Genomic DNA, 24,925 nt, shown 5'->3' with positions numbered 1-24,925 from the left:
ACATGCTAATGTGAAACCTCTTGATTGGTGGAGTAGTGACTAGGATGCCACCTCAATTCACACTTGGTAGACTTCACATGTCATCACAAGCAAGTGTCGATGCTTTTAGCAATATCCCTTGATATTCAATGCCTCAAAGCTTGGTGTGATGATGATCAAGTCGACCTTCTACCCTTGCTTGCCTATCTTGCCTTGAGGTGATTGTATGATCTCTCCTTTTTATGAAAGCTTTTGAATATCTTGAAGTCCTTGCACAATCACCTTCTTGGTATCCTTGTGCTTGCTTCGATCTCTGCTTTGCATGACTTGAACTTGAAATTCCTTGGTGTAGCACGAAATCCTTTTTTTTGAGCTTAGATTCCTCTTGTTATCCTTTGAAACTTATTGCATCCTCCTTCTTCAACGTCCCGAATTTGTCTTCCTTGAAGTGTTTTTAGCCAAGACTTTCATCTGACTTTTCTTCCATGTTCATCATGACACAAATTCGTCCTTCTTTGGTGTAACTCTCGAATGTTGCAATCACCTTGAATGCCTTGAATGTGATGGTCTTTATGATGTTGACATCCTTCCCCATGTATCAGACCTGAAAAAGCAAACATTTATGAATCAAGAGTCATATAAGTGTAATAAATAATACAACACTTCCCACTCTTGCTACATCCTTAATCATGCTTCTAATCAAAGGAGATGACTGATAATACTCAGGAAATTCACTGTGTGCTGAAGGTATATGACTGAATTTGTTTTGTATCTGCTCTAATTCACTGATCTATTATGTTTAGATTGCTGCTCTGCCCTCTTAGAAAAGGAATTTGGACATTTTGATGAGCAAAGGAAGGCAGGTCGGGATTATGCATGGGCAAAGGAAGAGATGCCGCTCCTCCAAGAGGGCAATGGAAGGAAGTTCGCTCCTTCAAGGGAGGAAAGGAAGGAAGTTTGCTCCTTCAAGGGAGCAAAGGAAGGAAGTTCGCACGGAAATGATTTAAAATCGCCATCTCTATCTTGTTCCTATCAACTTCTTCACTAATTCGGTCCTTTCACTAATTTATTCCATGTCAACGAGCAAAGGCAAGGTTGTATTCAAGGTGAAGCATAAGAAATGCGTAAGGTTTCTTCCTCCCTTCGCCTAAGCCTACCTATTCTCTTTCAAGGAATACCTTGCATATAGATCAAACTGTAATATCCCCACAATTTTTTCAATTTATTTCCAATTACAATCACAACAAGAACCTGCTAAGGTTAGGATATGAAGATACAATAATGCTGAAATTGTAACCCTTTTACTTTCTGATCACCAAGTGCCCAATATGGGAAGGTGAGAGCATACAGTGTTGAGGGGATCGTTAGCTTCAAATAACTGGAAATAATACAATGCTTGGGCGGCAAGCCAGCCCCTTCCACTTTTCAGCGGGATATGGAGAATATTAAAAATCACTTGGCAGTAAACCAACCAAGGATGATGCAAGAAACTGAAAAACAATCACTCTACCGCTTATGCCGATATGAAATATGTAGTGTGAGTTTTGAACTAGTTGACACAATGACATTTGACATTTCTGTACTTTAAACTTTAAAGTTAATGTTAAACTTTACCACTATTCTTGTTTTCAAAGTTGTATGTCATGATATTTTCTAGAAATTAATAAATTATATTAAAAAAATTGGTGTCCCCAAGTACCCCTGTCTACTATTTTTGAAAATTAGTCATACTGGTACCTGTGCTAGTCTTCGGAGTCTCTAAGTGCTCCCATCTCCTAGTATCCTTGGAGCTGCCCCTCTAAAACCTAAAGGAAGGTTGTAATTTGATTGCAACATATCCAACTGTTAGTAGTTTTGTCACTATTACTTCGCATACACAAAATTAGTGACAAAATTTGTTCACTAACACCTTGCTCTCTCACATGAAAGAAGAGGGTCCCTTTAAATTTTTGCAATTCCTACTTTAAACCAGTAAAATTCATAGTTTCCCAAAGTTTCTGTAGCATTTACATCATGTACAGTGTATCTTTTATTCCATGGAGTAAACTTATAAACATATGAAGGACAAACAACAAAGTAGTTTCCTAACTTGGAAGTCCACAAAAAGGAAATATCGGTTTAGCTTTTCTAAGAGGCTAGCACAATCTGAGTGGTGAATCTAAGGCTCAACAAAAACCAAAGGACTTTCCTAAAGTGAAGTGATACTGGTACCCACCAACCTAAGAGAATCAATGGCAGACACTTGAGCATAGCAACAGAAATCCAAACTTTGACCTTTAACATTAATGGCACAGGTCATAGTGATAAAAGTAAGAAAAAGGCAACCTAAAATATTCACGAAGAAAGATAACAAGTTTAATTCCAATAGCCTGATTGGCAATATGGCCTCAAGCGACTGAGAGAAGGACAAAGCCTGGAGTCCTCAATTTTGAGAGTTCATCATCATGAAGGGATGAAATAAAGTCATTTGTATCTTTAAGGGACAGCTTCCTCTTGGTGGAAAATCAGAAACTTATTACTCAAATGTTCAAATAGAAGAAACAAGACTGAAAATATTTAAATAAATTGCATTGCCTTGTTGTATACTAAAATCATGATAGTGGTCCAAGTTAATCAGACAGATGTGTGGAAACACCTTAACAAAGATGAAATAACATATAGGGAAATCCTCTCTCCTTCTTGTCTTGGTTTTGTCTTATGGTAAATTTTCGACTCTGCTAAAAATTGGTCTTAATAAAAATGGCCCTTGCAATTTGACTAGTCAACCTTCTGTTGATTTTTTATGTTTCTTTATCCTTTAAAATAATTTAAAATGGCATAAAAAGATAATAGTTCCTGAATGCTATGTTTTGTGTGGCCTGCAATGGCCTTCATGGTAACAGGTCTCCAAATTTCATTGTAGAAAACGAATGAACATATTAGAAAAGAAAAAAATTAAAATAAAACTCTTCTACCTCTTGAATTGTGCCAGACAATTATAAAAGAACGTCAACTTTATCAACACAGAAAGCATAGTAAAAGGCATGGTCAAAAAAAAAAATTGGTTTATAAAATCTGCTTGTGATAGCAAGCAGGACTTTTTAATCACCATTATCACACATTGTTGATTAGTGTTTATGCAGTTCTCTTTAGTTATATTTAACAAAGCTCACAAAGGAACGGAAAAAATGTAGCACTTTGATTATATAAAAGACATCTAACAGAAAACGGAGTTTGTTTTAGTTCTACCGTCATACATTGCTGACTTGTTTGTGTATACAGCTATTCGGTTACAAATGAGACATAAAGCAGGTTAACTCCTTTGAAATAGCAATGTTTATTGGTTCATCTTCATATTTACATAATTTACATATTTCACAAGACATTCCCAGATACAGAAGGCTAACGAGTGATTCAAATTAAAAAAAATCAACACTCTCATCGAGACCTATTGCACAGCAATGAGGTGATAAATTCTGAACAGCAGATAAAGACCTGATTGGCTTACACCAAAATTGGGCACCCATCAAATGCTATCAATCTCATTTTATGGTGGTGCACTTTGCACAAACTTGTTTACAGGGTTACACCTAAACTGTGACCTTTAAGATTGAGTGAGTTTCTGAGGACCTAGAGGTTGGTGATGGCTCGAGACAGATCCTGCATATCAAGAATAGCAATTGAAACTTGAGTGTGTATAATCATAAATTTCATTAGGTCGAAACTCATCTTTGGGATATTCATGTACAATTTTCTTCTTGTTCCATGGGGAGCCTTGTCACAGAGCCTTGTTACACCTTGCTATAAAGCATATAAAAATTCTTATGGTATGTGTTGTCCTGTTATGAAGCACATGTAGAAAGAATGTAAGGGCATTGACACGTGCAACTAAATATGTTATCATGATTCATAACAACAAACAAAGCTTCATTTCTTGGCCCCTGTCTTATAGGGCCACAGTCTCCAATCTACAAATACAAATTATAGCTATATAACGGATAAATTTTACACGCAACTAAAGCCTAATACTATGCAAGGGTTAAAATTTACAGTTTCAAATGAAAGCTACTTGAAAACCAAACTTGCAGAGAATAATTAACAGAAAATACCAAATATCTAATGTCTACGATGCTAGAGTTGAATTGATTTCTTTTTGCCATGTATGTTGGTGAGACTCATGGTTTAAATGCTAGCATGTGCTTACTAGGCCAGCCCAGTTCAAAGCTCAGCTGTAGAGAAGTCTTTCAGCAGGGAATAAATACTGGTTGTCTGATGCAAAGAGATCCCAGTATCTGAGGGTATTACACATAATTGCAGGAGGAATACCAACCATGCGAACTGTAAAAAACTCAAGGCCCCCACTTTGCAATTCCAGAAAGAGGGTTCGCCAGCACCCTACTTGGTTGGGCCTTGGTTATATTTTTTTGTCTCAAATCTACATCCCATCATCACTTGACTATAAGTAATCTTTCTATTCTATAGCCTCTAATAATAAAGTTTACCATTTTGAGTAGATGTTCACAACTTCTATTAGACTTAAAACGTCTCAGTAGACATTTAAGCACATGGAAACCCAGCCTCTAGCAATTTTGGGCCCTGTTATAGATTCTGTCAGAATGAAACTGTACCCTGATGCACTTATCAAAGCATAACATTCAGTTTTAAGGCTTTGCACGAGTGATTAAAGATTCACTAGTGCCCTAATGCAATGATATTTATTACATTCATCTTTTAGCCTTAATGAAAGTGATTAAATTTGTTTTTTATTGAGATAATTACATTAAAGCAACGAAAAAACAAAGTGCAACCCGTCAAGCCTGATTTAAACCAACTGGACATGAAATATGACAATGTTTTTGCGAATTACAGAACATAATTGTCTAGAAATACCTGATGAATTTGTGAAGGCTTGCTCATTGTAGGTCCCACCTTTTGAAACAAACAAACAAAGGATCTGCATACCAAAATCTATTTAAGTAAAAATATGCAGCAATCTTCCTCCCCAGAAAAATATCACCGATTTCTTCAAGCCATTATAAATACCTGTGTCTATATATATTATAAAAATATGCAACAATTATCCTCACCGGAAAAATGTCATTGATTTATTCAACCCATTATAAATACCTGTGTCTATATACATACAGTATATATCCATATCTGATTGTGTGTGTATATACATATATAATATAATATCTCAGTTAAAAATAAACGTAAATGGTACATGGTATATAATTAGTACAGTTATACACATGGTAGTACATACACATAGCCACTTGTGTATATATACTTTAATTCGAGAATACACACAAATGACACATATACACTCCCACTTGTGTATATATAATTCCATTTGAGAATACGCTCAAATAATACATACAACTGCCCACTTGTGTATATAAACTTTGATTTTAGGAATACACGCAGATAGTATATACACATATTCACCTGTGTATATATACTTTTATTTGGGTATACACAAATTTGCATATAAAATTTCATTTGAGAATATGCACAAATGATACATACACATACCCACTGGTGCATACACTTTCATTTTAGAAATACCCACAGATGGTACATACACATACTCAACTGTGTATACTTTCATTTGGGAATACACAAACGGTACATACACATATTCACTGTCTTATATATTCATTTATTATTTACAAAAGAATTTGTTTAAACACAAATGTATATCAATACATATATTTACACAGATGAGAGCGTCTTTACCAGAGGTAATATCTCCTTATAAATGGATCTACAGATGACAGCCAACTTATAGGCTAATGGAATTTTGAATATAATATTATAAACTGTATAGAAGATTTTCAACTACTCTGAATCTCCTGAGAGATTCATCATCAGGGTTAGTGAGAGATTGTATGAATTGACCCATGATATATGTCGCTTGTACATGTCTATGCACATAGATACATATATAACACTTATTATTTGTGATTAAAACAAATTTAAAAAGGTTCAAACAAAGAGAAAAGAAATTTGAACCTCCAATAGTCACCATCATAGCAATTCGCTTGTAGACATATCAATTGAATTGTTTAAACATAAAATTAAAAATCAGAATACTTACGTCATACCCCGAGGTTGAAATCTTTCAGAAACGCAATTAGGCCAGGTCCGCTCTCTTGATGACTTTGACATATTAATTCCTCCCATTCCAGACAGCTTAGGTGGAAGATAACTTCTGATTTAAATATTTACTTGCTTGTTTAAAAAAATTTCTTCTGATTTAAATAGTTGCTTACTGATCATATTAATCCTCTTAAAAAAGCAGAGATGCCTATATCTTTATAATCTCATTTTTTCCACTTGAATTTTTTTTTTTTTTTAAAACGTAACTGATGTGCTTACTTACCTGTGCAGAGGTTGAAGAAGAGCCATTGGAAGGACAGTTAACTGGGAATGTAAACTAAGTGGCCTTGCACCTGAGAAAATGAAATTCAATGCGTTTACAATAATATTTCTCTGGTAAACACCTGTGAATAATGATTCGGTGTGCAATTTTAATAAATTCAATAACAAAAGAGAGAAAGAACTGCAGTGGAGGGTATATCACGGCATGTCAGTATCGAGAGACCCAATCCACGTGAGCAACATTTTTCTACCATAAAAAAAGTTTGTGGACTTTAGGGAGATCTTTGTGGGCCTGGTACTAACGAGTCATGTTTTAAAGCCTTCCATTTCGGTATTTCTTAATAGAGATACCCTCGATCATGGTGAGATATTTGCATATGTGGAGATGAAAGAGAATGTTTTGTTTTGTTTTTTAAATTTGATTTAATGTTATCTTTAATAAAAATGATTTAATATTAGTATTTATTTTGATAAATATGATTCATATTTGTTTTAATTATTTTGATGCATTCAAAATTGTATTATTTTTAAATATTTACTTGTATCTGTTTGTCATTTGTTTAATTTGGATATTAATGTATTGCATTCTTGTTGACTCGACCATAATTACATGTGGTAATGTTTCTTAAATTCAAATTATATTTTTCTCAAACAAAGGTCATCTTTTTTATGCCATCCTAAGTTTAGTTTGCCTCTAATTGCTACAAACAAGCAAAATATTTATAAAAGAGGATCTTCAATTCAGCTATCATAAACGCTTAAGAGCCACCAGACCTCAATTGGACCCTTGTTGGCACAACTTCATTATCATGCACACCGTTTCTTCTTAAGTGCATAGGATCTCACATACTTTATATATGTTTTTCATCTATTATTAACTATACAAAGTATGAAGTGTCTCTAAGAAATCCTAACCCATGTGGTGCATGTATCCCTAATTTCATAGGTGCACCATAAATAAATGTTATATTTTACATTACAAGCAATATGCAACATGTACAACACACCTCTCATAACATACTCTCACTTGTGCACATTGCATAAGGGGTTAAAATAAAATTCAAATAGCGAGTGAACAATCGCTATAACTAACATGTATTATCATTGTATGTGTTCAAGATCAAGATACCTAAAACAACAACCAAGGTGACTACAATCTCAAATATAAGTAAACCTTGTGCCATCAACATATCCCACCCAATCCACAATCACAAGTCCATGCATATACACTATCCTAGATAAAGAAATCATGAAGATGATCAACAAGGAAGTATAATGTGAACATCCAAGAAATGACACATAGATAACCTAAAACTCCCATTACATGGGTAATGTCAAATCTCAAATCTTATCAATGGATCCAACAACCCATGGATAGCACTCACTTAAACGGTGTAACCAATGTCATCAATATTATGTAGAACCAATGAATATCCATAAACATTTGAAAACCTACAAACTAAACCATAACAACATAAATTTCTCACCACACTAGTTTCTATAACTCTCCCAAGTTCTCCATGTAGACATCAAAAAATGATTGAAGCATTTTCATCTTGTCATTATCATCACCTTCTCATTAATTCTTGTCCATTATTTTAATTAAGCTATTTTTCTCTAATAACTAAATATTTATCATTATTTCATTAGTATTTTCTATAATTAATTTTAAAAAATTATTTAATTAATTTTACCATTTTTATCCCGATATTAATTATATAATTTTACCATTTAATTAATTTCCCACTCATGATTAAATAAATCATTTAAAAGAATTTTCTAACTAGCTAAAACTTCCCTCTCAAAGTTAAATAAGTCCTAATAATTTATTTAATTTTTTCACCTTAAATAAATATAATTAATATTTTATTTATTCCTTATATGCATTTAGACTCCTATTTATCTTTCCACCTCATCAATCCATGTCTATCATAGGTCCTCCCCTCTTTCTAATTAATCTCCATCATTGATCAAATGTAATGTGAGTCATGTAAATAAGATCTTCGCTCATTCATTTCTCTCTAGCTAGCATATATGTTTTTGTTTTTTTCTAGGCAAATGGTGGACATGGGACCCCCTAGCTAGCATATGTGATTAAGAGCACTACTAGCACTTTTGAGAACCTACACTATAGTCAAATTATCAAGCATTCTTAGTAAGAGATAGCAACTATTAAGCATTTATCAAGCATCTACCATTCGTTTTCATATCATTATGCAATCATGGATATTCTATTTTGAAGAGCAACCCACATATCAAAGAATTCAATCTCAAGCAAAAATCAAGTCTTTTAAGGTCTTTATGTTGATATTATTTTTTATTTGAGCATAGATCTTAGGGTTCATTTCATGACTGTGTAGTTTGGATGTTTCATTGCATTTGTTATCTTATTGTGATTCACATTTTCATGCATTTACATTTTGGCATGCCTATTAATGGTACCCATTTCCTTGATATTAATAAATATTTTGCGAGAGTTGTGTTATTATTGAAGTTGTAAGTTAGATCTGCACATTCAAGTCGATACAACGTGCATTTGGGTCAACCTATCATGCATTTGGTATATATGTGGTAAATTTTTTGTTTTGAAAACTTTATTTTTATTTATTGGTCGAGCCTGCACTTTCAATAAATTCTTTCATGCATTTGGTTGAAAGTGTAACACATCTTAATAGCCATTTTTGCATTTGGTTTAAATCCTATTTCTAGTAGATTTTGTTGCGCATCTAGGATCCTATCGTGCTTCTAGTAGATTCTATCGTGCTTCTAGGAACATTGATTTTTCATTTTAGCAAATTCTTCATAACGTCATGCTTCTGGTAAAAAAATTTGCACTTCTGCTAGATATTGCCATGCTTCTAGTAGATTATGTCATACATTTGGTTGTCTATGCAACAACTTTCACTAAAATGGGATTAACTTTTGATCTACATATCAAATTTTTGGGATTCAAAAAGTGTTGAAAATATTGTTCAAAGCTCTACATTGTGGATCAAGTGGGTTTTTAAGATCTTGCATCAAAAATTAAAATATTAATTAAAAGTTATTCTTTCTTTTTGAAGTATCATTTTCTAGGGTTTGTTCCTTGGTGGTTTGTCTTCTTTTGTATGTATGTAAAATTTTAAGATCTAAAATTAGAAAAGTAAATTTAGACATCATTGGATTGGATCAAGAAAGATTTGAAACAATTAAATTTGGGTACACAAGTTCTAAACCCTCTCTTTTGCATTCCAAGTGATCACATGCTTTATTATCATTATAAAAGCATTGCTTGTTATTGTGCTTGGTTTGTCTTCCATATATTGAAATTGAGCTTAACATTAATCATACACATTTAGATTTGGTCTTAAAATAAACCTCCTTGTATTTTAAACCTCAAGATCTACTTATGTATGCTCTCCTCTTGTGTCTTAGCAACAAACTTGAGTGCACCATAAATAGGTGATCTTGTTTTTTTCTTTTTAGAGGGGCGCTACCTAGAGAAGTGATCACTCTAGGGGATGACCTCAACTCTAGTGCTTCAATAGAGCAATTGAAGAGGTGAATACAAAAGACACACCTCTTGAAAGTGGAATATTATCAATCTGAGCTTAGCATTTAAGAAATTTATACCTGTTAACCCAAAGAAAGTGTAATTAATGTTGCCTCCCCAATTCGCATGATTTGTCCTTAATTATGTAGCAGTCTTACTTGTCTTGTTTCAGTGAACTTATATGTTGAACCCATGTCTCAATTCAGAGTTCAAAGTTCACCTGGTTCCCTTGTGTGTCTCACGGCCTTGTTTTGTTGTTAAGGGGCAAGTGTAAGTATGTTAGGTCAATTTTTGAACTTGAACCTTTGAACATTTCTTATTTGGTTCAAGGTTCGAGGTTCATCTTTGTGTTTGTCTAAAGTCCTTGCTTGTTCTAGTGTAGTTTTGTGTCAAGCCACGAGGTGATAGTTTATACATCAAGTTCTCTTCATTATTTTTCTCTCATGTTGAACTTGAACCATCGAACTTCTTGCTAAATGGTTCACGGTTCAAAGTTCATTGTAAGTTGGCTCTAGAAATAACAAGGCAAGGTAAGTTATGGAAAGGTGACACAGAAAAAGGAATATTTTGAGCATTTCAAGTTTGAAAATTTTAATTATGGAAAGTAATCATGAAAGCTCGAGTTGCTTGTGTGGAAGTGATTTGTAATAAACGCGGTTGTCAAAATCCCATCGAATCAGGAGTTCCTTTACATGATTGTATGAGTTGTTAAGAAGCATGCATAAGTCTTGTTTATATTTTCTCACCTTTAATATGCACACCCTTAAGTTGTAATTTAGTAGCTAATTATTGTTGGAGAAACGAAGGGTGCTAAAGATAATTATAGCTCTGTACTTCTAAGGATTGCAAAGATTTCATGACAGTAACAAGTGAGTTTTGACTATCCCTTTTTCGCTATGTTACTTGCTTAGAAAACCACTATAGTGAAATCCTTTGTTTTGGGTAGAATTTTGTCCTTGTTTTGAAATTGTTTGATGAATGTAAGAGCGGTTGTCATGAGGCCGACCTTGCCAAAACTTGGTCATACATCATGTTTAGTGAGTATACTTCTAGAGCTGGGAGACACTTCTTTGGCTCAAGTAGACTTGGGAGATTTTATGGAGAGAGCGGGATACCCAAGTGGTAATTCAATGATGGGAAACATTATTAAGAGTGGGTTGATTGAAGTTCCCACATTCCCTACTGCTACCCCTTGGCCAGAATTGGTTATGGAATGTATGAGTAAATATGATGCTGACAACAGGTGTATTAGAATCAGTAGTGGTGAGGTGCTAGTGAAAATTGATAGGGAAACAGTGATGGTTGCCATGGGCATTCCCCATAAGGAGTCATATGAGGATTGGTCCATTGGTACTTCATATGCATTTTTCTCTAAGAAAAAGAGTATCTACAAGAGCGTCATGCCAAGAATTGTCTCCTCAAGTTACAAAAAGGAGGTTACAGGTTACCCAAACCACTCACAAGAGAGCATTTCATAACAGAGGTGCAAGATATTGAAATTTTGCCGAATAGACTTAAAGGGAATGCACATGCCTTCTATTGGGAAGACTAGATGTTGTTAGGACTCAAAGGCAACTGAGAGGGTGGGGGGGGGGAGGTGGGGGGTGAATCAGTTGTCTATTAATTTCAACCTAAATATAACTTAATCAAACTTGATACTTAATTCTGGTAAACCAAACATAATGTCGGTTGACAGATTAGCAGTTAATATTAATACTAGTGAAACTCAATGCATAAAATAGAAAGAGAAACAACATCCACAACACATAACACAAAGATTTGTACGTGGAAACCCTATAAGGGGAAAAACCATGATGGGAAACCTTACCCACAATCAGATGATACTACTGCAGATAGTATGTGTATACAAATGGGGTCTGCACATGCAGAAAGGCCAACCGCCTAGAGCTCACTACTCAATAACAAAATAGGAGTCACATTGACTAGAATTAGATGGTTAAATCCAATGATAATGTACTACTCAAAGTAGCATCTCCAATGTTGGATTCAGTATCGGTTAATCTATGATAATCACCTTCAAACCTTCCTTGAAACTACTATATGGTCTGCTCATATGATCTTCAATATTTTCACATACCATGTTACAAAACCATATACCATATATTGTTCCCTTCCTATTACCTCATCTCACAAATGAGATCTTACATATATACCAAAACCTAAGACCAAATGTGTAGGTTGGCTTACTTAGAATATTATAATTAAATCAATTAAAAATAAGTTAAGATGTGATGCATCATGTCGGCTCAATACATTTACAATAATATCCAATTAATAAATCATCTCCATAACGTGTCATGTTGATCTAGAATAGATAATGCATGCCAGTCCATAACCTAGACCAATTTGCCGATAACAACAAATATGTCAAATCGATTAGGTCAATAACCAAAATACCCAAACCAAGTAACCAAACCATGTCTTCGACATAACCAAGTGATCTTCAGATGGTAACAAGTCATCCTTAGTGCCGGTGAACAATATAACTTGTCGGTGAACAATATACCGGTGACTATGCATAAGTCACTGAACTTGCCGGTGAACATAATGTGTCAGTTCAACATAACCAAAGATCTCTAGAAGGATAAGTGTTGACATCCATGACAAAACTAATGCAACACATCCATAATACCAACAATCTCCCCTTTGGCATTGATGGCAACATGAGATGGAAAAACATCTAAGTGCCAAAACAGAATGCCAAAAACCAAAAACCAACAATCTCCAGAAATCAAAATACAAATGCAGAGAGTATATATCTCTCCCCATAGGATAATGTAAACTTCCTAAATACAAGGTTTTTCCATAGATATCTCTCCCCCTTTGACATCAAATGCCAAAGCAATACAAATACCAGAACATACAATCAACTCATAGAACCAATTACAATAACCAATTGTTATAACCAACTACTCCCCCTGAGAAGTATCTCTCCTCCATCAAAGCCAGAAAAAGGTTTCTCTATTAATTCTGTCGGTTTGATGCCAATCATCAACTGTCTAAGTCTCTACCGGTGAGGGTATTACCCCAAGCTTCTCTTTGAGACATTCAAAAGTTTCCTTAGACAAATGCTTAGTAAAGATATTTGCAATCTGCTCTTTAGTATTCACATAAACCAATCTCACTTCTTTTGCTTCAACATTCTCTTTCATAAAATTATATTTGATAGAAACATGTTTAGTTTTAGAGTGAAATACCAGATTCTTTGATATATCAATTGTTGTTGAATTATCACAATAAATTATTATAAGTTCTTTGCATTTTACCTTTATGTCCTTCAACATTTGCTTAATCCATAATACCTAAGTACAATTAGTTGCTGCTGCAAAATATTCTGATTCTATTGTTGATAATGATGTACAACTTTGTTTCTTGCTCAACCATGAAATCAATCTACTACCAAGAAAGAATGCCCTGTCAGTGGTGCTCTTTCTGTCATCTACATCTCCTGCCTAATTTGCATCGGTGTATGCACATAAATCAAAATTTTGATCTTTAGGATACCATAAACCAAGATTTGTTGTGCCTTGTAGATACTGGAAAATCCTTTTTACTGCTAATTCATGATTTTCTTTAGGATTACTCTGAAATCTTGAAACAATACATACTGCATTCACTATACCAGGTCTTGTTTGTGTCAAATACAGAAACCTCCAATCATAGATTTATATCTTGTTGGATTAACAGGGGCTGAATCATCCTTCAATGTCAATTTATCAGTTGTAGTCATAGGAGTACTTACCAATTTGGAGTTTTCCATACCAAATTTCTTCAGTAGTTCCTTCAAGTACTTTGTTTGACATATGAATATATGGTGCAAGAGCACCTAGTTGGGTAAAAACTCCCATTTTTGGGTATTTCATGTTTTTATGTTTGTAAAGTCTTGTGTTAGGTTATTTTTGTTGTTTTAGGTTGTTTTGGATCATGTTTAGTGGTTTTGATCTCATTTTGGGCTTAAGAGATCAAATCTTGCATTTCAGGCCTTGAGTTGACAATTTTTGGCAAAAAGTGAAAAATTGCCAAAAAGGTCTCTTAATGTCTTCAAGAGCATTGAAACATGTTTTTTTAGTGTTTTTAAGCATGTCTAAGTTGTTTAGACAAGTTTTTGAGGTTATATTGTGAAAAATGTATCTTGGAGCAAGAAAAGTTGTCATTTGGCTTAAGAAAGTTGTCAAAATTGTCATTTTCTTGAAAAATGTAATTATTGAAGCCTCTTGTCCATGCAAGGGCATGGAAAACAACTGGAGAAACTATATAAGGCCTCCCTTTTCCTTGGAGAGGGTTGGTGATTGTATTTGCAAGAGTAACTTAATTGAAAACAAGTTTTTTTGGCTTTTATGAATATTTTTTGTTCCTTTTGAAGGGCAGTCCATACTGCAGCTGTACAAATCCATATTGTACCTTCTTGGAAGTTGATATGTTGATGTAATAAGGCTTCTCATGTAATTGTTTCATTTATTTTTATTTTGCAAGGTGCTTATTCAAAAATATTTGAAAATTGTGTATCTGTTGCCCTGCGAGGGGTTTGGAGTTGTAAAATGTGTCAACTTGGTTGATCTAGGTCTGGGATCCCTCCAATGGATTCTTACAAGTTGATCCATGTGTATATAATGTACATTCATCTCTTTTTGTGCCAGAAGAATGGTTTGAAGATGCATTTGAGTGTGAACTAGGCAAGTTGGAGCAACTAGGCTAGTTCATGATTAAAACTCAAGTTTGTCATCCAAAAGTAATTTGGAATGGACAAATCATTGAGGCAAAGGTCTAGGAGTGAGGTCAAGAGTGTTGAGAATCACCTTGGATTGTTGGATTAAATTTTTTGTATCAAACATTCTTATTTTGTAACAAACAACGAGTACAATGTTTTGTATAAGGTATTTGCAAAATGCTCATTGGGGTGCTTCCAAAAGCATCATCCATGACTTGTAATGGAAAGGGAAATATAATAGGAGTTATTTTAATGCTTCTCAGACCTCTTTGAGGTATTCTCTCTATACAAATACTTCCTTGTGCAGGTTTAAAGTGATGATAGCAGTTGACTATCAAAAGGCAGTAAAAAAGACAGTGACAAAGGCATTTCACTGTTTTCCTTCTTATTTGCCAAGTGTTTGACATTTTCCTTGCAAGGGAAAAGAAGGGGAAGGTTCCTTGAGATGTGGTAGAGGTCCTATACCATGGAGGAGGCTTGAAGAGTGGAGTGAGAGAGACTTTCAAACATTGCTTGCTCCAAACCCTACAAAACCCTCCAATTATGCCATAAAAAGTGGACAGTCTTAAATCTACACTAACAGTGGGCTAAACCTCAAAAATACTTGAGAATACACTCCTAAAACATCATTCCAAACAATATTTGTGGTGGAAAGGACCATCATTGACTGGTGGAAGCAAAATAAGGCCAATTAGGCCTCCACGGGCTAGTAGCCCTGCTGCATAACACCCAACAAAATGACAGTTTTTGTAGAATGCATGAACCCGATGGGAAAATGGAACTTGGAGGCTTATGAAACATAATGAAAACATTTAAAATAGTCCAACAAGTGTACTTGGGGCCCATAGACAGTGTGCAGCCTCATTTGGGGGTAGTTGAGCCTTATTAATGAATTTGAGCAAGTTGAGGGTTATAGACCTAAAACAAGATTATGAGCATTCAAAGGTGAATAATACCTTACTACCCCTACATTTCCATGTGGAAGACCCCTAGTACACATTGAAACTGAAGGTTGAAGGCCCCAAGAGCCAAGCAAGAGCAAGCGTAGTTGGACAGGTTAAGTATTTTGAGTAGTTTTTTGCATGGGCAAGAGTCATCACCAAAAAGGAAATTTGTTAGGCAAGTCAAATATGGAGGACTTGGCATTACAACAATAGGACAGTTTGGATAGTCATATACAATAGACTCTACAAGTCCTTAGTCAATAAATTGATCTTTTTGAGCAACTAGCCTTGTGAGTGCTTACCTACCAAGCTCCCACAGATGGTGCCACTATGATAGGGAGCTTGGTAGGTAAGCACTCACAAGGCTGGTTGCTCAAAAAGATCAATTTATTGACTAAGGACTTGTAGAGTCTGTTGTATATGACTTTCCAAACTATCATATTGTTGTAATTCCAAGTCCTCCATGGTTGACTTGCCTAACAAATTCCCTTTTTGGTGATGACTCTTGCCCATGCACAAAACTACTCAAAATACTTGACCCTTCCAACTACACTTGCCCATGCACAAAACTACTCAAAATATAGTTGTAGGTACGCGACTGTATTTGTATTTGTAGGTTTGTAGGTTTGGCTCTTAGACCCAAGAGCCAAGCATAAGCATTAGACCCATTAGACTCATTGGACCTACAAATACAGCCGCGTACCTGCAACCTACACACAAAAAGGAAGGGAAGAAGGGTTGTGGATAGGTATTTGCCTTAGTCAAACCCCGGTTTAGGAATCCACCTTGAAAGAAAATAATTGAAAATGCTTAAATGTAAATGATGGAAATGTATACCTTGCAGATCTGCAATTTGATGATGATGATTGCTTTGCTTCTTGAATGTAATCATAAATGTTGTATGAAATGGCATGTAACATGACAAAAACCTAACACACACACATGCTTGCAAATGAATGTTTTAATGTTGCTCCAATGGATGAATGAAGAAAATACATGAAGAAGAAGACTTGAATTCTTGATGAAGACCTTTCACTTGAATTTGGCCTATCGTGTATTTTGTCTATTTCGTGTATTGCCTCTCTCTAATGAGGGAATCAAATTTTATTTTATACATGCCCAAGAGAATTAATTTTCATCCATCAAAGGCCGACAAGGAGAGATTGAAATCCCCAAAGAGAAAATTGAGCAAAAGGGGTCGGATAGACCCATCTTAGCGCCATCCTAAGAGGGGGGGACAGGGGTGCCATGCCCCTGTCTTGCCCTATTTTTGTTGGCAATTGACACTCAATTGGTTGGTTTCACTATGTTGTCATTGATGGAAACATGGTATTGTGTTTCAGCTTCATATTTTGGTTCTTTGGTGTACCGACAAGCACTTCACAGATACTTCATCAGCATCGGCACCGGCATCGGTAGGACAGAGGGATTTCCCTAGTCACCGACAATGCAGGCCGACGTGGTTTAGTAAAGGGTATCGGTATTTGAGGTCAACATATCTTTGATTCGACATCGACAATTGATTTATGCATTTATGTTATCTGGCCGAGATATAATTTGATATTGTAAATATCTTTATAAGCTGACATAAGGCATGTAAAGTTATATAGGGTATATAGGACAGTTTGATAGATCATTTTTTTGATATAGAGATAGAAGAGACATATGATAGGAGATTATGGATATGTGAATATAATATGATGCAAAATATATCATAGAGATCATGTATGTGAGGAAATTCATGTAAGGGTTATTTCAGTAAAGGGTTTAGGTTTTCAGACCGGAACAAACAGAGCTTAAACCAGAACTGTATACTGACATAGAAGATGATATCTTAGCAATTCACACTTATCTATCTGGATTGTAGTCTAGAATTTTATGTAGTCAGTGAGGCTTCTTTTGTGATTGAGAAATGTGCTCTAGGCTGTAAGCCTTCCTGCAAGTGCAGGTCCCTCATATTTTGTAATATCTCTTTATATGGCCAGTGGATTGTTATTGTGGGTCAAAAATCCCACCATGGTTTTTCCTCTTTGAGTTTTTCCACGTATAAATATGTGTGTTATGGTTCTCATTTATGTAATTGGCTTATTGGTTTCTTTACTTCTTCCAATTTTGTATGTACCGTTATATCGGTTGGTGTATGCATGTTTTAATAAGGCTAAAAATTATCATTCTGGTATAACACTGATTCATCCCCCCCCCTCTCAGTATTATTGGTTTCCAAAAAATGGTATCAAAGCCTTGTGCCTTAGAGGAAGTTTAACAGCTTAAGGAAGATCCTAAAACTGGAATCCATAGATATGGCTTTGGATAAACAACTTGAGATGGCACTTGAAGATTATGATGCTGAAAGATTGAAGAATTTAAAGCTACAAGATGAATTGAATTCTGCTAAGGAATTCATTCTTGTCCTACAAGAGAGGCTATCATCTATTCAAGACAGGAGGAAGGAACTTTTGCAAAGTTAGGATGATGAAGAGAAAGATGCACTTAAGGAACAATGTCAGAAATTGAGTCAAGAGAACATGGTTATGAAAAATGAAATGCAAGTTATAACTATGAGGATGTCTAAGGAGATTGAGGACAGAAAGAAGAAGGAAGAAAAATATGTTGTATCCCTGAAGAACAAATTTGAATAATGTGGTAGGTTGGTTCACAAAAATGATATGTTAAGAACTAGTTTGGTACAATCCCAGAGTAATGAACAAGAGCTTGAGAGACAAATGATAATTCCGAGAGAAGATTTAACTATTGCAAGTGAGTACAAAGAAAAATTCAAGATCAGCTCAACACAACTTGATGAGTTATTGAATAGACAAAGGCAGATTGGAGATTCCAGTGGACTTGGATTTGAGCAAGGACATAGTTTTGGTACTTCTAATGAAGATCAAAACCATAAGGCATCGATAAAGAAATTTAAGGCTTATAAATTAAATGGTAGATGTTTTGTTTGCAATAGATTTGGTCACATGGATAGGCAATGTAGAAACACAGCAAATCAAAACCCTGATTCTGCTCCCGGTAAATGTTCTAAATGCAATAAGTTTGGTCATAAGAGAAAAGATTGTAGAATAAATGTTAAATGCTATGCATGTGGAAAATTTGGACGTATGGCTAGTCAGTGCAGGTCAAGCAATTTCACTGGTTTTAACAAAGCAATTCAAAATAATAATGTTACATGTTATGCATGTAATGAGGTTGGACATATTGCTAAGTTTTGTAGAAGCAGAAATCCACCGGTTAGTAATGGAGGATCAAATGAGAAAGGAAAAGAGAAGGTTAGTGAAATCCGGCAAGATCATACTCAGAGATGGGTTAGGAAGACTGAAGATCAATCATCAAATGGGAATGTCTCAGTTACTTATCCAGCAGAAGAGGCTGCTCCTGCACTGACAGGGAGCTCATTCGGTAATTGAGGAAGATGCCTTAGGGGTAGGAAAAGTTCATGAAGATGCTACATATTCCCTGAGAAGAGGTTTTGGAAGATGTTCCAGATATTGGAGATGATTATCTAACATGGATATATTCTAAGTGAGATCTGGTATCTTTCACCGACAGTCATTTATGTCAATGGAAGATTAGGGTTTTTCTCAAAGGTTAAAAGGTTGAATACACTTCATTGTTAATCACCTTGCATTCACAACTATTTTAGAGTGATTAAGAGTGACTAAGTGTGATCAAGGCAATCCAAAGCAATTAGATTTCTTCTTGAGTGATCTCACCGGCTTTTGGAAGAATTTGTTGAAGGTTTTCACCGAGAGTGATCAAAAGGTATTTATCTTTAACATGGAAGTGGGATCATCATCTATTCCTATATTTGTTGCAAACCTAACTATAGTAGAGGTCAAGGACCACCCCAGGCCAATTTTCAACTAGTATCCACATGCGGCTACCCTGGAAGATTCGGTTGGAGCATTTTCTCACATTTCGGAGGGATTTTTCTATGTAGAGGATGTTAGGGCATATACTCACTATCACATCGAGGACTTTGGAACTTAAAAAATTAAGGGCATGTATATGAGTGAGCTTATGGGAGGATCTGGAAAGATCAAACTAACATTCAAGCATATTGAAGACCTAGGGTTTATCGACATTTTGGATATTTTGAAATTTGAGGATGAGATTATCAGATATATTCTGAGAAGAGTACATGGGGAATTTATATGGATAAACAAACCTTACAAAATCACCAAGAAAGCCATCCAGGCAATCACTGGTTTACCATTAGTTGGGCAACATCCAGACAAGAAGGTTTCAAATGAATTTGTGAGAAAGATCACCGACACAACATCTAACAAAAGATCCATGAAAGTGAGCACTATCACTGACACAAACATCAAATTTGGTATCATGATCATCAAGTATAAGGTAACTCAGTCAAACCGACTGAATTCTATTTCTAGTTCATGTATTTTGGTTGCATACAAAATGATGAGAGAGAATATAAAATTATATCTATGCGGTTGGATGCTTGATGAGTTATTGATAAATCTAGGGAAGATTAAGGGTGAAAAGAAGGGTACATTTTGGTATGGCAACTTGATAGTTTGCTTGATGTTGTATTTCATGAATGATACATCCGATTCTGGTAAGAGGCAATGGGCATTTGACATCCCAGTAGGGAGACAATTGAAATAGTCAATTGCTGCTTTAGGAAGCCATAGAGATGATAAGGTATGGGGGTATTTTAAAGAATTCCAAAAATGTATGAGGTCTAGGGTAAGGCTACCTGAGAATATTGTAGAAAAATATTCTACCGACATATGCTTTATGGTAAAGAAGGATGAGACACTCATGGAAGCATTTAAGCCCTGAAAGATTTGGATTGAAGAAATGGGCTATGAGGTGGATGCATAATTTCTTGATGCCTATGCAAAAATGATGATTGATGCACCAATCGATGGGGAAGAGAAGCCATGTGGTACTGCACAATAGGAAACTCAAGAGGTTGAAATAGAGTTCAACCGAAAGAAACACAAGAAACAGGAAGGAAAAGCAAGCAAATTTGTGCATAAGGTCTCAAAGGACTTCAAAGCACTAATTGATGTTGTCCCGGAGAAAGGCAGAAAGAGGAAGGATCTTGAAATTCATATTGAGCCCGTTCCGGCTTCATGTTCTGGTTCTATGGTGTACCGACAGACACTTCATAGATACTTCACCGACACTAGCACCGACACCAGCACCGATAAGACAGAGGGATTTCTCTGGTCACCGACAATACTGACGGAAATGGTTTAGTAAAGGGTATCGACCGACATTGACAATTGATTTTATGCATTTATGTTATCTGGCTGACATGTTATTTGATATTGTAAATATCTTTGTAAGTCGACATAAGGCATGCAAAGTTATATGGGGTATATAGGATAGTTTGATAGATCATTTTTTTGATATAGAGATAGAAGAGACATATGATAGGAGATTATGGATATGTGAATGTAATATGATGCGAAATATATTTGACATAGAAGATGCTATCTTAGCAGTTCACACTTATCTGGATTGTAGTCTAGAATTTTATGTAGTTAGTGAGGCTCCTTTTATGATTGAGCAATGTGCTCTAGGCTATAAGCCTTACTGGAAGTGCAGGCCCCTCATATTTTGTAATATCTATTCATATGGCTAGTGGATTGATATTGTGGGTCACAAATCCCACCGTGGTTTTTCCTCTTTGAGGTTTTCCACGTATAAATCTATGTGTTATGGTTCTCATTTATGTAATTGGATTATTGGTTACTTTACTTCTTTCAATTTTGTATGTACCGGTATACTGGTTGGTGTATGCATGTTTTAATAAGGCTAAAAATTATCATTTCAGTATAACACTGATTCACCCCCCCTCTTAGTGTTATTGGTTTCCAACAATTTTGGGGTTCATACAGGGTCTTAGGGCAGCATAAGGGCCGAAACAAGGGGATACTCTGAATAAAAATGCAGAGATGGGACTCTGTCAAATAGAAAGATGCAGTCACATAGGTGAGGGCCTAGGATTTGGTTGAAATTGCAAGGGTCGCAATTTTAGGACGTTGCAAAATGAATGATGTGAAAAAGTTTGGAGTTATGAAATTTCTTGCCAAGAAGCTTGTGGATGGTTAAGATGAAATGTGTTGTATGTGGAAAAGAAAAATATCGAATGGAGGAACTCGATCATCAAACAGGGCCATGAAGAGTCCATCAAATTGCTTAAGGATTTAATAGAACTCGTTAACATAATGCAAAAAGATCTGAAGTGCATTGATATATAGCTTTTGAAGGAGGATGGACATACTATAGAAGATGCAGTGGAAATGATCAAAGCCTTCAAGGAAAGATTGCAGCTCGTCAAAGAGATGAAATCCTTAACTACTGATGACTTCTCTCAAGTAGCGAGGATTGGATCCACGTTGACAGTTTGTTTTGATCATCTGGAAGCACATAAGATAAAAGTCTTAGAGGTAAGAAAAGACAAAGAGGTCTAGAAATAATGCATTATACATATTGGGCTTCCACATTATTACCTTGTCCTCAACTTCTCGGCAGAAAATTTGGAGTGGTGGAACATATGTGGTGCCTTAGCAAAGCAGGATAAACTAGTAGATTCTTCAGTTGCATCACAATCTTGATCATACCACCAATGAATTGTCACCCTATTCATGACTCTTGGTTGGTTATCTTTTCTAGTTATGTTAGTTATAGGCAAGATAGTTTCTTTAACTCTTGAATAGAGTTAAAATTTAATGCTGGTTACTTTTCAAAAAACTATAATCCTGGAGGTTATTTATGTAATTGAAAAAGATATTTCAAGGGTCTGAAAAACTGTCAAAGGGATTAGCAGACTTTGTTTTCTTTTGTTATGTTATGGATTTTCAATGAAATTTTTTTTATCTATGAATGAAATGATACATTTTTTGCCTTCTTCAAATTTGTGTGTTTGAATTTGGAAGTGGATCTCTGTTGGGATTTATTTTTATGTGCAAAATTTGTTTTCTTATTGATTATCCATCTATTTGTATGACTAAAGAAGTATGTGAATGAATCTATCTCATAAAATCTGTTGTTAGTTCTTGACTTGGGCATTTTGATCCTCCAAGTCCTTTGAGGCATGAGAGAGACTCGATCAGAGTCTAAGACATTTTGACTCTATTGGAAAGGGTATTTTCATAAAATGGAATTGATTTGATTGTGAAGTCTGTGAGCTTTACCTATATAAGTATTTACCTTTAGCAACATTCATATTGTGTTGATGAATGAATGCAAAATGTCTTTCTTTATTTGTGGTTAAAAGTGAAGTCAATGTTTAGTTTGTGTTTAAAATTCATTGAATATCATATGGAGAGCTGCACCCTTATGCAGAGGGTAAACCAGTATTCGGTTCACCCAACTGCTAGTTTCTTTTGCCTTTCAATGTGGGCATACATGAGTCATTCACTACAAAATTAAAGAGGGGCAAAATTTGTTAACCAACAATACCTTAGAGTGGGTTATTCTTCTCGACATTATATTATACCCACTTTAATCTGCAAATTTAGGCCTCAACATGCCCTTGTGATATATAGAGGATACCCATAGTTGAGCTTGTGAAGCCTAGAGTTGAACCATTTAGCCATAATTTCTTGTGTAAACAAGGATTAATACTCCCACTTGAGTAGGTTTTTTTGTGTCTTTCATGTGTCCATATTTTAGTCAACCATATCCTATCACTATCCATCCACTCAATCCATTCATCTCTTATCCAAGAAATCTCTCCATCCATTCCATCCTTTTACCAAGCCTTGGCTCTCCCTTGTCATTGGTTCTCATTCATTCCTCTATCCTAACCATCATATCCTCCATGCAATCCTATCATATCCAATCCATTATCCTCCTCACATCCTAAATCCCTTCATACCTCCAATCCAAAAATCCCAAATTAGTCCATCTAAATGCAATCAATCCTAACACATGCAATCCAGTCTGGTAATCAAGCCTATCATTTCAAAAGTGTCTATCATTTTGATCCAAATCAATTGATAATCCATTGATCCACTTTAATCCAATTGTCATCATAGAGAATTATCCTTCCCATCCTTTGGATATGCATTATTTTTTATCATTAACTTTGTTATTCTCCTCGTCATCATTAATCAATCCATCAATCAACCAATTTATTTTCAGCTTGACTAGGGGAAAATTTTTGGTTTGTTTTTGTTTTTCTGCATGCTTGCCTATTGCTTGAGTATGTTATCATTATTTGTATTTATGACGATCTTTTCATTTTTATTGCCACAAAGGCATAATGTTCTTCCATATCATGGTGTCATAAGGCATATATGTTTGCATTTAACTTTTTTTATCATGTACTTGGCACATTGTCATCCTAGTTCCTTATACATTGGTGCATCATATCAAGTACAATATCAAATATAGGGTTCTTATACCTTTTTTGCTTGATTATCTTTCATCCCCTTTCTATCTATCTATCCATCATCCCTATCTACTTTCCATCCATCTCACCTCTATCCTTTTTCATACATCCTTAAACCTATAGTCCTCATATCCATTTCGAGAGCACAACTATGTCCTTATAACCTAGATGTCCTCTTGAGGGGGCATACCACTATCATCTCGTCATCCTTCCTCAACCCACCAATGATCGGGGCATCATGCTACTAATCCTTATCCCTTTCTATCCACTATATTTATTCTTCTTTGATATAATATCACTTCATGATGCTATATCAAAGAGGGGGAAAATCTAAACACCTAAATTCATTCATACTTAACCACATTTGACCTTATCACATTCTAGCATTTATTTAATTTATCATCTATCTTTACCCTTAACCTTTAATTAAATAAAGTTATATTTATTTTACTAATTCTAAACCTTATCCCTCATATCCTCTAACTAAATCAATTAATAAATACACAATTAATTGGTTTAGGCTAATTAACCTTCATCGCCATTTTCCTATTTAATTCCATGGCACCCTCAATCCTTGTCCACTCAATCTTAGCCCTTAAAATCCATCTATATGGATCAAGATCTAAACTTTCTACCATATGAAAAGAGTCCCTATTGTCCTCTTTCTCACACATGGGTGAGCATGAAAGGTCACATCATAGTTGTCCTACCTCTTAAATGTTGAAAATGGGATAAAACTTTTTAGTGAAAGTATGTTAATAATTTTATGCATCCAAATAAATAAATATCAATAAAGCATAGATGGAAATAGATTACAAAATAAATGCACACCATAACTTATGAATTGTGTGGAGAAACCCTCACAGGAAAAAACTCTGCACCCAAAGAGATTGACAACTTGTTTTAATCTTTCAAATGAGTTACATCAATACAACTTCTCTCTTTGAATTACTAAAAAACTTGATTACTTCAACAATCTATGAATAACACATATT

At 35.1% G+C, this 24,925-nt stretch overlaps 1 protein-coding gene across 5 annotated transcripts in view; it reads right to left on the bottom strand.

Annotated features, from left to right (window-relative positions):
* LOC131050724 (phosphoglucan phosphatase DSP4, amyloplastic) overlaps nt 1-6,605 on the bottom strand; it is a 159,802-nt gene extending 153,197 nt beyond the window's left edge. The window contains exons 1-3 of one of the 5 annotated variants that reach the window (XM_059213786.1): nt 6,344-6,605; nt 6,059-6,172; nt 4,849-4,912 (exon numbers count right to left, since the gene is read on the bottom strand). In XM_059213786.1, the coding sequence (XP_059069769.1) occupies nt 4,849-4,912; nt 6,059-6,172; nt 6,344-6,369 (204 nt within the window). In that variant the 5' untranslated portion in view covers nt 6,370-6,605. The remainder of the gene's footprint in view (nt 1-4,848; nt 4,913-6,058; nt 6,173-6,343) is intronic. The other 4 variants (XM_059213784.1, XM_059213785.1, XM_059213782.1 and 1 more) reach the window with 4 other exon arrangements.
* Nucleotides 6,606-24,925: the final 18,320 nt, after the last annotated feature.

This window comes from Cryptomeria japonica, chromosome 11 (genome assembly GCF_030272615.1).
Source record: "Cryptomeria japonica chromosome 11, Sugi_1.0, whole genome shotgun sequence".
NCBI lineage: Eukaryota > Viridiplantae > Streptophyta > Pinopsida > Cupressales > Cupressaceae > Cryptomeria > Cryptomeria japonica.
The sequence above is the reverse complement of the archived record's forward strand: the minus strand, read 5'-3'. Positions and strand labels throughout refer to the sequence as shown.